Consider the following 17,752-nt stretch of genomic DNA (forward strand, 5'->3'; position numbering starts at 1 on the left):
AAAACTTTGCCCATTTTGTTAAGGTCTGGGAAACCAAAGTTATGGTAAACACCCATCTAAGGATGGAAGCGTCCACAGGAAAAAGATGTCGGACTAGAGACTCCGCTCTTTGTCAAAAGGGTCTTTTAAAGGATGGAGAGTCCTCAACTGGGAGAAGGGTGCCTTTATTTAACCTGGAAACCTGAGAATCCACCACAGGTGGTACTGTCAGTTTTTTTAACAGGGACTCTTCAAAGGGATATCTCCTAGTGAAACGCTTAGGTACTCCGACAGTACGTTTAGGGAAACCCCACTGACTTGCGACAATTTTGTCAAAATAGGCGGGAAAGGGGAATATGTTGGTCACCTTTGAGGACCAACATGGAACCGAAATTAAGCGGCGTCTCAGACTAATGTGACTTCTGACATGAGTTTCTTGAGTAGGTAATGTGGCCAGAGAGGCAGCAGCACACTGCAGTTCACCCCAAGGAGGCCACGGGGATGTAGCAGGTATGGGAAACATCCGACCCATATGAACAACTAGGTTGGAGCCATATGAGCAGGAGTAGTTCTGGAACAGAGCTTGAAATAAATGCAAACCAAAGAAAACATAAACAACAGTACATATCCCACCAACAGGGCAGGAAAACTAAAAAACATGAAAAGGTGCTAATCCTAGGAACCAAAATACCGGTGAAGGTACTTCATCCATGCCCACAGGGTCCCTTCCAAGGGAAACCCTGGGTACAGTGTTCATCAGCCGTCTCCATTTCATTTTAGATTCACTGTATTAGTAATTTACACAAGAAAAATAAGGGTGTCTATGCTTTCTTGTTAGCTCACAGAAAGTGAAAGGACACTGCATTTCTTGAAGGTATTTTTTGTACTTGTCAACATTTTTAGTAGCTTGAAAAATAAAAAAATATTAAGACCACCACATCCAAGAACTGGTAAGATGCAATCAAGCACATTTTCCTTTTTAGATTAAAATACAAGTTAAGGTTAAGCGGTTCTTACAAAACTCGACAAAGGACTTTGCACTAACAAGTCTCCCCAGTCGGCTGATGCTGACCCTTGATACGGCCTTATCTGGTGGATTGCCTGCTAGCATGAACAGAAAATTGCTACAGGGGAAGAAAGATAAACCAACACAGTCTGAATGTATCTAACAAATGAATTCCACCTAATGAGAATATAAGGGAAGAAACAATAAAAGAGAGAAGGGCTCAGTTCTCATAAAGATGGGTCAGGGACCTCCTTAGGATAAAAAAACCAGGGGGTGAATGATATCCCGTTGAACCTCTGGAGACTTGTAGGTTGGGGCAACATGATTTAATCCCTAAATATATGTTCAAATACATGGTTTGGCAACAATGAATTTTGGAAGAGCACTGAGAGGGTAGAGACCTGTTTGTTGTGCAAGAAACTAGTAGCTTAGAGAGGTAGAAAGTAAGATAATGTAGTCTTTACAATTACAATAGTGAAAAGTAAAAAACAACTTTATCCTTATATTTGAATAATGAAAGTTTTAGCCCACAATATAGTCTGCACCTGGACTCTGCAGGTATTGGGTTGCTGGGACTACTGGGGGGTATGTCTCTTCCACTAAAGGATTTTGTTTTACCTACAAACCAAGGTACCTTTCTGTTTACTGGCATGCTAAATATGTCCACAGCTTGTCTCCCCCCAGATGCCAGATTAAAAGCATAATCATTCACATTCTTAACCAATGGGAAAAATGCACTGCTCTTTTGCAGATGTCTGAAAGCGCCACCAATTCCTAATACCACCCTCACGTATCGGCAAACATAATGGATTTTCGTATGCAAATTGGTGCTTTGCGATTGAAAAAAAAAAAGTTATGCCCCTTTCACACGAACGGTTAGATTTCAGCTGCAAAAAGAGGAACTTATTTACCACAGCAGAACGCAGACAATGATTCCCTATGGCCCCATTCACACACTGCGTTTAGCAACGTTTTCATAACATACTATTTTGTGCATTTAGGAAAAACAAAGTCGACAGCTCCAAGGAGCGAAGAACCGCATTTATCTGTATATAAACGCAGTTAATTGCAGTACAATGAAAAAAAAGGTAAACAGTTGCTATACAAAAGGCTATATACTACCACAGCTAAACGCAGCCACATGTAAACGCAAGCAAAAGCGCATAATTGCAATGTACAAATGTGAATAATCTTTGTGGCAGGTGTGTTGGAATTTCAAAATAACAAAACATGCTTTTACCAGCGGCTCAACAACCGCCCATGTGAAAGGGGCCTTATAGTCTTCTTTTCCTGCATTTCTACGGGTAGGGCAGCCCACTGAAATTAATGAGATAGAAAAAAAAGAACAGATAGAGGATGTTGATCTGGTGAGGATGGCTTTGCTACAATAGTTATAGGAAAGAAGTCTTGAGGCACCAGAGATGTTTAATGGTCTGCTTAGCCCAAGTATATTCAGAATGGTCATTAGCTGTACCAAATTAAACATTTTGAGGTTACCCCCTGAAAAGGATCCTCCATATCTGGGATGCCAAAGAAGTAAGCTTCATCAAAGGTAATGCTATTGGTTGAAAAAGAATAGCTGGGATCTGTTACAATCCGTATATGTATATATATATATATATATATATATATATATATATATATATATATATATATATATATATACATACACAGTGCCTTGCGAAAGTTTGAACTTTGCGACCTTTTGCCACATTTCAGGCTTCAAACATAAAGATATAAAACTGTAACTTTTTGTGAAGAATCAACAACAAGAAGGAAAACAATCATGAGATGGAACGAAATTTATTGGATATTTCAAACTTTAACAAATAAAAAACTGAAAAATTGGGTGTGCAAAATTATTCAGCCCCCTTAAGTTAACCACTTGCCGACCGTCGCAAGTACATATACTGCGGCGGTCAGCCCCGTGCAGGCAAAGTGACGTACAGGCAAATTGGCCTGTGAGCCAATAGGGGGCGAGCGCACGCCGCCGGAGGCGCGCTCCCGCCCCCGCTTGTTCACGGACACCTCCGCGCGAGTGACCGGCAGACCCGATGTCCGCCGGTCACTCGCGATCGTCAGTTACAGAGGGAGAAAGGCAGGCGGCTAACGTAAACACAGCCACCTGTCATTCTCCCTTGTGTAACAGAAGAGATCAAACGGTCCTGCTATGTAGGACCGTTGATCTCTGCTGTTACACACACAGCCACATCCCTGCACAGTTAGAAACACTCCCCTAGGGACACACTTAACCCCTTCCCTGCCAGTGTTGTTTTTACAGTAACAGTGCATATCTATAGCACTGATTACTGTAGTAATGTCACTAGTACCCCCAAAAGTGTCAAAAATGTCAGTCAAGGGTCCGATCTGTCCGCTGCAATGTCGCAGTCCCGCAAAAAAATTCGCAGATCGCCGTCATTACTCGTTAAAAAGAAAAAACAAAAATTACAAAAATCTTTCCCGTAGTTAGTAAACGCAATAACTTTTGCGCAAACCAATCAAAGTACGCTTATTGCGATTTTTTTTACCAAACATATGTAGCAGAAAACATATTGGTCAAAAATGTTAAAAATTTTTGATTTTTACATTTTTTTGGGGGAATTTCATATATAAAAATGTGAAAAATATTGTTATTTTTTCAAAATTTACGCTCTTTTTTTGTTTATAGCGCATGATCAAAAAATCGCATAGGTGATCAAATACCACCAAAGAAAGCTCAGTTTGTGGGGAAAAAAAGGACGTCAAATTCGTTTAGGCACGACCGCGCAATTGTCCGTTAAATTCACGCAGTGGTGAATCGCAAAAATAGGGCCTGGTCAGGAAGGGGGTAAAATCTTCCGGGGCTTAAGTGGTTAATACTTTGTAGCGCCACCTTTTGCTGCGATTACAGCTGTAAGTCGCTTGGGGTATGTCTCTATCAGTTTTGCACATCGAGAGACTGAAATTTTTGCCCATTCCTCCTTGCAAAACAGCTCGAGCTCAGTGAGGTTGGATGGAGAGCGTTTGTGAACAGTAGTTTTCAGTTCTTTCCACAGATTCTCGATTGGATTCAGGTCTGGACTTTGACTTGGCCATTCTAACACCTGGATATGTTTATTTGTGAACCATTCCATTGTAGATTTTGCTTTATGTTTTGGATCATTGTCTTGTTGAAAGACAAATCTCCGTCCCAGTCTCAGGTCTTTTGCAGACTCCATCAGGTTTTCTTCCAGAATGGTCCTGTATTTGGCTCCATCCATCTTCCCATCAATTTTAACCATCTTCCCTGTCCCTGCTGAAGAAAAGCAGGCCCAAACCATGATGCTGCCACCACCATGTTTGACAGTGGGGATGGTGTGTTCAGGGTGATAAGCTATGTTGCTTTTACGCCAAACAGAACGTTTTGCATTGTTGCCAAAAAGTTTGATTTTGGTTTCATCTGACCAGAGCACCTTCTTCCACATATTTGGTGTGTTGCTCAGGTGGCTTGTGGCAAACTTTAAACAACACTTTTTATGGATATCTTTAACAAATGGCTTTCTTCTTCTTCTTCTTCCATAAAGGCCAGATTTGTGCAGTATACGACTGATTGTTGTCCTATGGACAGAGTCTCCCACCTCAGCTGTAGATCTCTGCAGTTCATCCAGAGTGATCATGGACCTCTTGGCTGAATCTCTGATCAGTCTTCTCCTTGTATGAGCTGAAAGTTTAGAGGGACGGCCAGGTCTTCGTAGATTTGCAGTGGTCTGATACTCCTTCCATTTCAATATTATCGCTTGCACAGTGCTCCTTGGGATGTTTAAAACTTGGGAAATCTTTTTGTATCCAAATCCGGCTTTAAACTTCTCCACAACAGTATCTCAGACCTGCCTGGTGTGTTCCTTGTTCTTCATGATGCTCTCTGCGCTTTAAACAGACCTCAGGTGCATTTATACGGAGACTTGATTACACACAGGTGGATTCTATTTATCATCATTAGTCATTTAGGTCAACATTGGATCATTCAGAGATCCTCACTGAACTTCTGGAGAGAGTTTTCTGCACTGAAAGTAAAGGGGCTGAATAATTTTGCACGCCCAATTTTTTATTTGTTAACAAAGTTTGAAATATACAATAAATTTCGTTCCACTTCATGATTGTGTCCCACTTGTTGATTCTTCACAAAAAATTACAGTTTTATATCTTAAGGTTTGAAGCCTGAAATATGTCAAAAGGTCGCAAAGTTCAAGGGGGCCGAATACTTTCGCAAGGCACTGTATATATATATATATATATATATATATATATATATATACATATACATACACATTTATTATTTATTTATTTTTTAACTAAAAATAAACAAAGAACCAGGGCAAAAAAAAAACCTCACAAAATATCCACTAAACATAAAGTAAACACTAAAAAGCTAGTGCATTGTACAGATATACCAGCCATAGCAAAGGAGCAACTTTTTAGTGTCCAAACACTTGAGCTGGCTACACACTGTTTTTTTCGTTTAGCCTGCAGAAAAATCGTGGTACTAACGCAAGCGATGTTAGTGAGGCAATCTCCCCTGCTTTACCATTGTATTCTAAACAAGGGCCTGCAAAACCCCCCCCCCCACCCACCAGAACACACACTGATCATTGGATGCCAACACTAATCAGCTTCCAGTCAGATGCTAGTTTTCCAGCATGCCTGTTCGCCAGAAGCCAATTGTGAAACCGACTTCTGTCGAACAGGCAGCTGTACACACTGGTCGAACGTCAGCGGGGTTGTGCTGAACCAGGCGATAATCATGTGTACGCAGCCTTACAGACAAGACCTTTACCCTTGAGGTTTGCTGTGCCTCCAGAAAACAACAAAAAAAGAATATACTATGACCTACCCACAGGGAATGTGTGCATCCACCTTCTACGATTTGATGTAAGCTTCATTGGCATTCGCGATGGTGCAAAAGGGTTGATGAGAGCCCTTTGGGGGTGGTATCCCCCAGGTCGGAAATGAAGCATTGATTCTGCACTACCCACATGAAACCTGCCAGGTGCGCTAGAGTCTCGCTGTTGAGATTCCATCATCCTCTCCAGAAAATCTGTAACAAAGAGAAACATACACAACTACATGACATATGTTTTAACAAAAAAATTATAGAACATTTTGTTCACACCAGTCAATATTGTTGCTCGATTTCAATGATAAAATGGGGAAACAACTTCCCTGTGTGGTTACCAATTATGTGTGAACAATAAAATAAGAATATCTTTAGCATAAGTGATCAGGCTTTTTTATGCTGTTGGCTAAACGTGATTTTTACATAACAAAGTGGAATAGAAAAGCCTAAGGATCCATTCACACCTTGGCATTTCGTATTGCGACCGGAATCGCCGCAAATCGCGGGACGCGCTTGCGATCCAATTACTTTCAATGGCACCCCAATCGTGGTGCAATTTTGCCGCGACTGTTGCCCAACAAATTATGGCAAAATCGTGCAAATAGAATAAAAGGACAACTGTCTCCCAAAAGAAGTTCCAGAAACTCTTTTCGGGTTGACAGGTTCCCGGCGATTCTGTTTCCATGATTTTGCAGCAATTTGTCGGGCGACAATCGTGACAAAATCGCACTGCACTTAACAAAACAAAGCATGGAGACTAGGATGAATGGGTTTTGCTTTGAATATTAAAAATTTATTAAATTGCATTTTTTTGTGGTGCTCAGATATATTTAGTATAGTTCCGCTTTAAGGTTTGCCCTTTAATTTAGAACAACACACACAAAAAAATACATTTTTATAAACTGATAAGATAAGATCACGTTGAATCTGAACTGACAGCAGTTAGAATGGCAATGCAATTTTCAAAGATTTCTGATCATACAAATTCTGCATGAGTGTTCAATGCTTACAGAGTAAGCAGAAATGCCATCCACTGCCCCCGATGTATTAGTTTGAATCTCTGGGGTTTCTGGAGAGAGGAAAGATTTTTTCATTTTTCTTGTTTTTCTTCTTCATAAAAGGAGGGCTCCCACCAACTGGGACCCACCAAAACTGCAGAGAGGCTCCCACCCACTGGGACCCATCATAACTGCAGAGACCGTTAAGATTAGCTGCCTCTACCAAAGCCGCTAATGGGTGTCCCATCCTCACACAAATGTGAAGCAAAAAGGCAGAAATGAAAACCTAAGGCAATAATCAGTGGAACCCAGACACCGCAAATACTGTAAGTAAAGTACCTGTGCTTTAAAGTGGTTGTAAAGGCTAAAGGTTTTTTACCTAATGCATTCTCTGCATTAGGTTAAGAAACTTCATGATCAGCTGTCCTTCAGCCCTCTCCCCATACCCTTACCTGAGCCCGATCTCGATCCACTGCTGTGTCAAAGAACAGCAGCACTGCTCTCTCTCTCTCTCTCCTCACCCAGTAATCTGCTGATGTCAATCAGATCCAGTGAGGAGGGAGCTGTGGGCCATGCTGTCTGTGTCAATAGACGTACACAGCCTGGCTCAGGATCAAGCCCTTCTGAGTGCCCCATAGCAAGCGGCTTGCTATGTGTCCCTGCTATATTAAAAGATGCAAATTTTATCTTATATCAAAAGCGTCTCCTGGCGCCTATGTGACTCCTCGGATCTCTGTACTTTCTCCTCCCCTCTTCCGCGGAGGGAGCTGAGGAGTCACGTGAGCGCCAGGAGACGCTCTGATATAAGGTATAAACTGCTTTTTTTTTTATTCAACACAGGCACAGGGACACATAGCATTAGATAACAGAGGGGATGACATGCTTTTACAATAGTGGGTTAACAACCACTTTTAAACCCATCTCAAATGCGCTGTAAACGCCAGAGGGCAGTTGGGACACGTTTGCAGTGCATTTTTAGCGCATTTACATCGACATCAAGGGAAGTGGCAAAGCTTGGCAAATGATACATGTTGGGTCATTTTTGGCAATGCACACAATTTTAACAGGCATTCGTGGAGCTTAGTGGATCTTGCTTGAAGGATCTTATGGCATAGAAAAATTGGATTTCTCACTTACCGTAAAATCCTTTTCTCTGAAGTTCATTGACAGACACAGCTCTATATTCTTCTTGACCATTGGGTTATGCTGCCCCTACAGGAGTAGGACACTAGACAGGAAAAATCTTTACCACGCCTATGGGGGCAGTCCCTGCAGGTATACACCCACTTACTCCGCTATAGGATTCAGTTTTGTTGCAAGCAGTGTTTAGAAGAAAAAAAACCCATCCCACTCAGAAATAGAGGGGCAGGTGCTGTGTCAGTCAACGAACTTCAGAGAAAAAGATTTAACGATAAGTCAAAAATCCAGTTTTCTCTATCGTTCATTGACAGACACAGCTCCATATTCTTCTTGACCTGTCAGTTCTCCACTCTGTGATATGCACAGTGGAAAGGGCTGGAAAAAAATGTTCTGCCCATTTCAGGATCTCGGCCACCTCCCGGGCAGCCAAGACACTCTTGGTGCCCCCTTGATGATTGACTTACGCCACGGCCGAGGCACTGTCCAATTGAAACCAAACTGGAGAACCCTGTAGACGATTTGTTCAGTGATTCAAGTAATTTATATAATTTTGTAGCTTTATCACTACAAGTTCAAGAATATTGATCGGTAGTCTGGACTCCTCCACGGTCCAAGACCCCTGGACACACAGCTTCCCAAGCACTCCTCCCCAGCCGAACAGGCTGGCATCCGTGGTTACCACAGCCCAATACAATGGGAGGAAGGACTTGCCCTGGCGAAGGGCCAACGAGTGAAGCCACCACAGAAGAGCACTCTTTGTGCTGTGACTTAATCGAATCCGAGGATTTTGGATCTTTGTTCCACTTGACAAGAATTTCCCTTGACAAGAATTTCCCTTTGTAAGGGTCTCGTGTGGAACTGAACCACCTCGAAGGTCAACACACTTAGGCCTGAGGCTCGCATTCAAGTACGCAGAGAGGAGAGGTTGCTGGATAACAGCAAACGAATCGTCCTCTGCAACCTTTGCAGCTTTTCCAGGGAAGAATCACCCTTGCCGAAGCGGAGTCCAGAGTCAGGCCCAGATAATCCAGTTTTGAAGATGGTACCAGAGCAGATTTTTTTTTTTTTTTAAATTATAATTTTTATTTAGAAAAGAAGGTTACAATGAATAGAAACGGATAGAAATAAGACAACCAACAATAAAAAGAAAGGGACGGTGCCCTAGTGTAGAGAACAATACATTAACAGCGTTTGCAATAAGGGTAATACAAGGCACTTGAGATCACATGGAAACTTGGGGAATAGAAGAAAAACAATAAACCGTATCCAAGGGGAGAGCACCAGAACTCAGCTCAGACTTGAGTGATAGAGATCCCAATCAGCCCAAACCGCATTAAATTTAGTCACTTCATCATGGACCAATGCAGTAAGGTGTTCCATCCCCCGGACCTCCGATACCAATCGCAGTAGAAGGGTTTTGTCAGGAGGGCTTCTTTGGAGCCAGTGGAGCAGAATAGCCTGCCTGGCAGCTAGTAGTATAAAGGAAGCCAGTCTATTTGTCAATTTGGGAATACCAGGGAATGGAAAGCCCAGTAGGTAGTGCAACGGGTCCAATGGCAATTGCAAACTAGTAACACTGGTGAGCAGTGACATGACCATGTTCCAGAAGGGTTGAATATCAATACATTGCCAAAAAATGTGAAAAAGTCCCCACCTCGACCCCACATCGCCAGTACAGAGCAGAGCTGGCAGGGTTGATTTTGTGAAGGTGAGCTGGGGTTCAATACCAAAAAAGAATGATTTTTAAGGTAGTCTCTCTCTGCACCACGCATCTAGATGCCTTAAAGGCAAAAGTCCAGATCTTACTCCATAGAGGGAGAGGTATAGGACGTTGCAAGATCTTGGACCATTTTTGCATATACGGATGATAGTCTTCGGTCAGGGGGATAGCATCATGGAGAATGTTATATATAGAGGACACTAAATGTCCCTGGTGAGGACCATGGGCACACAAATATTCAAATGCGGACGGCCGATCCAGAGACAGAGGGGGCGCCAGTGATCTAAAAAAGTTGCGTACCTGTAGATAGAAATAAAAGCTTTGTTTGGGGAGTGCAAATTTAGCTTGCAACGTCTCAAAAGAGAAGAGGGTGCGAAATACCGGATGGACTAAATTGCGGAGTTGGAAGAGAGGGGCATGGGTCCAAGACCACACTCTACCAATCTGGAGACCATCCGGTAGCAAGGGATTAAACAGGACACTGGTTAGGGGAGGACACGGCGAAGAGAGAGAAAACCTATGGAAACACCTGCGCCAGACCTCCATGGTGACTCTCATGGGAGCCAGACACATCTCCTTCAACACCCTGTCCGTGTGTAAGATGGGCAACCAGAGGAGGGAGCAAGGGTGAACCGGGAAGATCGCACCCCGCTCTATCTCTGACCACCGGTTGGGAGCCACCAAGGATGACCAGGAGGCCGCCACACGGAGGTGAGAAGCATAATAGTACTTAATAATGTCTGGAACTCCAAGACCCCCCCTCCTCCTCAGAGAAAACACTACCTTGGCTGCGAATCTATGAGTTCCGTCTTTCCAAATAAAATTGAGAAAAGACCTCTGCAGAGCTTTAAGTTGGGTCAGAGGGATCGCTACCGAGAGGGTGTCAAACAAATAAAGCAATTTGGGCAAGATGGCCATTTTTAAACACATTTATGCATCCCAGGAGGGACAATGGGAATCCCAACCACTGTCGGAGAGACTTAGAAATGTCACCAAACAAGGGAACATAGTTAGCATTATACAACATAGAATGAGAAGGAGTTAGATGGACCCCTAAATACTTAAGGGCTGTAGGGCACCATCTATAAGAGAACGAACCCTGGAGCTGGGACAGCAGATCTGGGGGGGTATGTAAAGGCATGGCTTCAGTTTTAGAGGCGTTAATCTTATAGCCCGAGATAGCACTAAAGGAGGACAACAGTGTATCGAGGGCAAGGATACCAGAGGATTGGTCAGGGTCAATAGAATGTCGTCTGCAAACAAGGAGAGCTTATATTCTCTGTGTCGCATCAGGACCCCAGTAATATCCGGGTGGGAGCGTATGGCCGCAGCCAAGGGCTCCAGACACAAAATAAAAAGTAAAGGGGATAAAGGACACCCCTGGAGGTTGCTGTTGGACATGGAGAACCGAGGCGACACAAAGACAGAGGACAAACGGACTTGCTCCGTGTGAACGGAGCATTAAGAGCCTCAATGGCTCGGTAGAATGGGCCCTTCAGACCGTACCTGTGTAGAGTGGAAAAAAGGTAGGGCCAGCTGAGACAATTTAAAGCCTTTTGGGCGTCCAAGCTGAGAACCACTGCCGGACGGGGGAATCGATCAAGAAGGTCGGTCAGGTACACCGTGCGCCTAGTATTGTCACCTGCATGACGAGATTGTACAAAACCCAGTATATGGAAAGCCTGTGGTAAGATCAAAAGTCTATAGTACCAGCATCCCTTTAGAATCGAAAAATTGAGAGGGGATTGTACCCAAGACCAACCTCCCAGTACGGTCAATGGGGATGGGGGTTGAACTAGAATGGGGACTTTCTCCGTACTGTATTAATCAGATAATCAAGAGATAAAATGCAATTTTTTTATTTAAATACAAAATTTTAAAACAATGAAAACATATAATGCATATAGGTACTGTATCAGAGTTTTTGAACAGTTGTATGAGCACAAATGCAGTTTTGTTAATCCAGAGGTGGATTTTCAAACTTCCAGATGTGTGTACCTCGACATGTTTTGTGGCGAACCACTTCTTCAGGAGGGTATTTTACACACTATGCTCTGACAATGATAAACAACCAATTAATGATGATATAATACACAGAATGATAAAGTGTGTATACATAGTAAATACAAAATTATGGGAGGGCTATCTTACCTAATGTTCAAGGCTCAAATGGATCACAGACCTGTGTGCACAACCACCAAATCCTCTCGCGGACAAGGGAGACACTAAATTTAAACCAGTTAAATGGATATTTTTTAAATATATGGTTGAATCTTGTACTGAGGGGCATTTGCCCCTCTATCCTGTATAGAAACAGGGAAAGAGGAGGTGGGGGGGGGGGGGGTTTCCAAAGTTGGTAAGTTCTGTGATTAGGTGCTATGAAACCAGTAGGAAAAACGATGTGTGATAAAAGCCACTCCCAGATTAACTGGCTGGGAATGGAAACAGGGTGATGAAGAGGTAATTAACATGAAAAGACTACAGAGGGTGGGGGATGGGGCGGGATAAAGCTGAGGAACGGAAACGGGGTAGGAAAAGGGGAGGGGAGGTGGGGGGGCAAAGGGGGAGGGGAATTGGGACAGGGGAAGGGGACTGGAAGGGGGAAAGGGGAGGGAAGAAAAAGGTGGAGGGAAGTGGTGATAAGTTAAGACAAGGCCCAAGCACCTGATAGAAAGCCGACTGGTAGTATGGAAATCCCCAAGTTCCAAGGAAGATCTTGAATAGGAAGGGTAGGGGGGAAAGAGAAAAACAACCTACCAAAATTTGAGGATTGTAGAAAAGACTATAAAAGTTAGATCCACATAGTCCTCCACCGGGGCATATACAAGGAAAGAAGATCCTTGGCTAGGGGTAGCTAATGAATGTATATGCCACATAAGCATATAAAGCCAAAGGTACAGATAGATAGTTCTGATTTAATCCGAATCCACAGCTGGCTGGGTCATCTGTTCAATGGATTCCTGATAGTGATAGTCAGGCCCTTAAAATATATCAAAGTCCGGTAGAATGGAGTGCTTACCCGCCAGCAGTGAAATGAAGGTAAGCCCGGATGGAGGTACCGGATCATTAGCGTTCGCCGCCATAACTGGCAGCGGACGCTATTTAAGTGTCCACCAAGCGGCCTGCGTCATCACGCTACCTTGCGGTGCGTGACCACTGGCCGCCCAGACCACCGAGGCCGCGCATTTGCGAATCATCGCGCAGGGGCGGTATTGCCATGTACCCAAACATCGCGATAGTGACTGGAGTCGTCAGACGCCATCAACCTCGGGGTCACATGTCCGCTGGCTGAGTGTTAGCCACGCCCAACAGGGAGGGTCTATAACTTCCCTTAGATCGGGCTCTCCTGGAACCTCCCTGTTGGGCATGGCTAACACTCAGAGACTGGCGGGACAGAGACTCAATCCGTGTTTGAGGTGCCCCCATTGGTCAGAAACAATTTTGTCAAAAAGTTCCAAAAAAGTGAAAACCCTATCCGGCTTCTGGGATTTTCAAGTGTCAAATGACACCTGCGTCCCTGACGCTGCAGAATCATCCGCCATTTTTAGAGTTTCCCGCAATGACACTATAAATGCCTCCACCAGCGCGTTTTCACGCGTGGCTGCAGACGAGGATATGTTGTCCTCGCCATCAGAGTTCGATGACGCAGAATCCTCAGGGTAACCTGCGTCCGCGGTGGCTACATCTACCTCAGAATCTGAGGATACAGGAGAGGCAGGGGAGGGCATAGTGCGCATTTTACTAGTGATATTTTTTAAAACTAAATCCACTTTTGACACCGGGTTTTCCAAAACCACCGTTAAGCCAGACAGGGGTTGCGACCCCGAGGTCCCCGCAACCACAAGGAGGGGATCTGTAGGTGAAACTTGTTCCTGTGACGTCATATGAACCCTGGAATAGCGCAGTGTCACTTTAAGAAAACTTAACTGCAACAAAAATTATCCACACCGCTGCACCATCAGCACTACAAGTCCCAACCACTAGCACTGCAGATAGCAGGGACCTACAGGGACCCCAATAGACATACCACCATTCGATATGGAGGAGAATAGGATCAGTCTGTTGTGCAGAGAAACGATCTTCCCAGGAAGAGGTAGTATCTGGGTCATCACTAGAGTAAAGGCCTAGCTGCTCCTTGCTGTCCAGCGTTCGCAGACTCAGAGAAAATGGCCGCCCAATGTATTCCTATGAGGAACTAGTGGCATTGGGGGGTACCCGGCAGGGGGACCCCACCAGGATTAACCCCCCCCCCAGCAGATCCGCAATAGCGGCATCAGCACACCCCCCCTCCCTGAGTTAGGGACCTCTATGATGGTGGGGAGGAAGGCCCTGGGGGAGCCTGGTACATACAGAGAGGCCAGGGGGAATGGGGGGTACCCGAGGGTCCGACCTTCCCTGAGGGGCTCACGTCCGCCCCGAGCTATGGGGGGGGGGCACTACTCATTATACCAACGACAATCGGGTGGGGGCCACCCTGGACAGACTACCTCTCCACTCGGGGTAGGGGTGCTGACGGCCAAGGGGCAAGCTGCAACTCAAGCCGAACCAGGTCGTGTGCGTCCCAAAGAGGTGTTTCACTCGCAGGCCAGCCCCCGTCCATTGAGGCTCTGTCATGGCAAGGCCTAGCGTGGGGCTATAACCTGCACACCAGTCCGAAATCCAGGCTGGCTGTTGATTGCAGTTCTCTCAGGAATATAAAAAAAAAAAATCATCTAAATTTTACCAAAGGTTCGCTTTAAAATAAAAAAAAGCAAGCGAAGACTGAAGTTCCAGCTGGGAACTAGGTACTACTCCTAAACTAGGCAGAACAAACTGAATCCTATAGCAGAGTGTGTGGGTGTATACCTGCAGGGACTGCCCCATAGGCGTGGTAAAGATTTTTCCTGCCTAGTGTCCTACACCTGTAGGGGGCAGCATAACCCAATGGTTAAGAAGAATATGGAGCTGCGTCTGTCAATGAACGATCGAAAAATCCCATATAAGAAGCATATAAAAATTAGCTGTATCAGATAGAAAATTTCTCCTGTCTGAATATCATTATGTTACTACTATCAATACTATATATTATCATATATACACACAGTTTTAAAGCTGGACTTCAGGTAAGTAGAAAAAATATCATTTGAAAAATGAAGCCTGCTGCCACTTGGGAAATCCCTGATTGTTGAAAGCAGAGGCAAGGCAGTGAGTCACACTAATGTGTGGGTTGAGAGTGGGCATAAGAAGCAACGTAACCATAGAGATACTACAGAAGTTCATCCATTGGTTCATACAAAGCAGAATTGACAGAAAGTCTGAGGGCTAAATCAGGCAAAATTTCAGTTCAAGATAACAACCCCATAAGCCACACACTATCACATGGAGGTTAACCCCTCTGCATTCATACTGCTATGCCATAAACACTACCTATACGAGGTGGATCTCCATCTGTCGGGTTGTTTTAAAACAGGAATCAAAATGTAAAATCTGTTTTATACGATTACGTTGTCCACTTCTTCTCGTTCACATTTGGTCATTGCTCCCCACTCTTTGCTGCTTCTTTTCCTATCCTGCTCATCTAATCCCTACTACATCTTCTCCCATTCCACACTACTGCAACTGGTCCCTGCAGCTTCCTTTCTTCTCTATCATGCTGCTCTACCAATACTGATCCAAACTGCTTGCTCTTTTATCCTGCTCCACTCTCATTGGTACCTGCTGCTTCCTCATTTCTCTATAATACTGCCTAACTGTGACTGATGCAAGCTGTCTCCTCTTAGCCTGCTCCACTGTCACTAGACTTTACGGTTTCCTCTCTTTTTTCCCATCTGGATCTCCATTACTTATCCACAGTGCCTCCTCTCCCAATCTGCTCAGTCATTGGTTCCTATTGCTTAAGTACCTCTCTTCCCTCCTGCTCCTCCATTACCGATCCATACTGCATACTCTCCCATCCAGTTCCACTGTCACGCTTCCCTGCTGCTTTTGAACTCAACCCCCCAAAGGAAAAGTTATATAAAACTGTAAATAACAATACTCCCTGGGCTGTAAAGAATAAATGTTCTTTAATGATTCAAAAAATATATATCACAAAACAGTGAAAAATGTGCAAAAAAATAGTTGCACTAAAATGGTACCAAAATACATGTTATACACACCTAAAAATACACACACATAGCCACCTCTTTTACTACATATATCTGTATATGAGCTGTAAATGATTGTATATATAAAGTATCTCACAAAAGTGAGTACACCCCCTCGCATTTTTGTAAATATTTTATTATATATCTTTTTATGTGGCAACACTGAAGAAATGACACTTTGTTACAATGTAAAGTAGTGAGTGTACAGCTTGTATAACAGTGTACATTTGCTGTCCCCTCAGAATAATTCAACACACAGCCATTTATTTTTAAACCGTTGGCAACAAAAGTGAGTACCCCCTAAGTGAAAATGTCCAAATTGGGCCCAATTAGCCATTTTCCCTCCCCATTGCCATTTGACTCATTAGGGTTAAAAGCTCTCAGGTGTGAATGGGGAGCAGGTGTGTTCAATTTGGTGTTATCGCTCTCACTATCTCATAGTGGTCACTGGAAGTTCAACATTCCAACTCATGGCAAAGAACTCTCTGAGGATCTGAAAAAAAGAATTGTTGCTCTACATAAAGATGGGCTAGGTATAAGAAGACTGCCAGGACCTTGAAATTGAGCTGCAGCATGGTGGCCAAGACCAACAGCGGTTTAAAATTACAGGTGCCACTCAGAACAGGCCACGCCATGGTCGGGCATGTGCTAAGCATCATATCCAGAGGTTGTCTTTGGGAAATAGAAATAGGATTGCTGCCAGCATTGCTGCAGAGGTTGAAGGGGTGGGGGGATCAGCCTGTCAGTGCTCAGACCATACGCCACACACTGCATAAAATTGGTCTGCATGGCTGTCGCCCCAGAAGGAATCCTCTTCTAAAGATGATGCACAAGAAACCCCGCAAACAGTTTGCTGAAAACAAGCAGACTAAGGACATGGATTACTTGAACCATGTCCTGTGGTCTGATGAGACCAAAATAAACTTATTTGGTTCAGATGGTGTCAAGCATGTCTTACCTACAGTCAAGCATGGTGGTGGGAGTGTCATAGTCTGGGGCTGCACAAATGCTGACGGCACTGGGGAGCTACAGTTCACAGAAGGAACCATAAATGCCAAAATGTACTGTGACATACTGAAGCAGCACATGATCCCCTCCTTTTGGAGACTGGGCCGCAGGGCAGCATTCCAACACAATAACGATCCCAAACACACCTTTAAGACGAGCACTGCCTTGCTAAAGAAGCTGAGGGTAAAGGCGATAGACTGGCCAAGCATGTCTCCAGACCTAAACCCTATTGAGCATCTGTGGGGCATCCTCAAATGGAAGGCGGAGGAGCGCAACGTCTCTAACATACACCAGCTTCGTGATGTCCTCATGGAGGAGTGAAAGGGGTTTCAAGTGGCAACTTGTGAAGCTCTGGTGAACTCCATGCCCAAGAGGGTTAAGGCAGTACTGGAAAATAATGGTGTCCACCCAAAAATATTGACACATTGGGCCCAATTTGGACATTTTAACTTAGGGGTGTACTTACTTTTGTTGCCAGCGGTTTAGAAATGAATGGCTGTGTGTTGAGCTATTTTGAGGGGACAGGAAATTTACAGTTATGCAAGCTGTACACTCACTACTTTACATTGTAGCAAAGTGTAATTTCTTCAGTGTTGTCACATGAAAAAATATAATAGAATTTTTTAGGTGTAGGGGTGTACTCATTTTTGTGAGATACTGTATATATCAATGTATTAGAAAAACATTCAAGGAGTAAAGTGCTGATGATGGTGATCCCATGTATGGTAATGGATCTGTGGGAGAAAGACAGACAGATCAAGATTAATAGAGAGCAAGCCTTAGATCATTTAATACTGATGTCCTCGAAAAAGGTGGTGGAAACCTCATAAATACTGGTACTTGAAAACACAGAATGGAAAGACAAATCAGGGAAACATAAATCTCTGGTTAGCTCATACTGTTGAAATTTCCACAATGGTTTGG

The 17,752-nt window shown here is 43.9% G+C and overlaps 1 protein-coding gene across 6 annotated transcripts in view; it reads right to left on the minus strand.

The window, feature by feature from the left end:
• The window catches only part of DEPDC5 (DEP domain containing 5, GATOR1 subcomplex subunit), a 228,801-nt gene that overhangs the window by 114,582 nt on the left and 96,467 nt on the right, over window positions 1-17,752 (minus strand). For all 6 annotated transcript variants that reach the window (XM_082263291.1, XM_082263293.1, XM_082263290.1 and 3 more), the window contains exon 22: window positions 5,835-6,038. In XM_082263291.1, the coding sequence (XP_082119417.1) occupies window positions 5,835-6,038 (204 nt within the window). The remainder of the gene's footprint in view (window positions 1-5,834; window positions 6,039-17,752) is intronic.

The sequence above is a fragment of the Pelophylax lessonae genome (assembly GCF_965119305.1).
Source record: "Pelophylax lessonae genome assembly, chromosome: 1".
Classification (NCBI taxonomy): domain Eukaryota; kingdom Metazoa; phylum Chordata; class Amphibia; order Anura; family Ranidae; genus Pelophylax; species Pelophylax lessonae.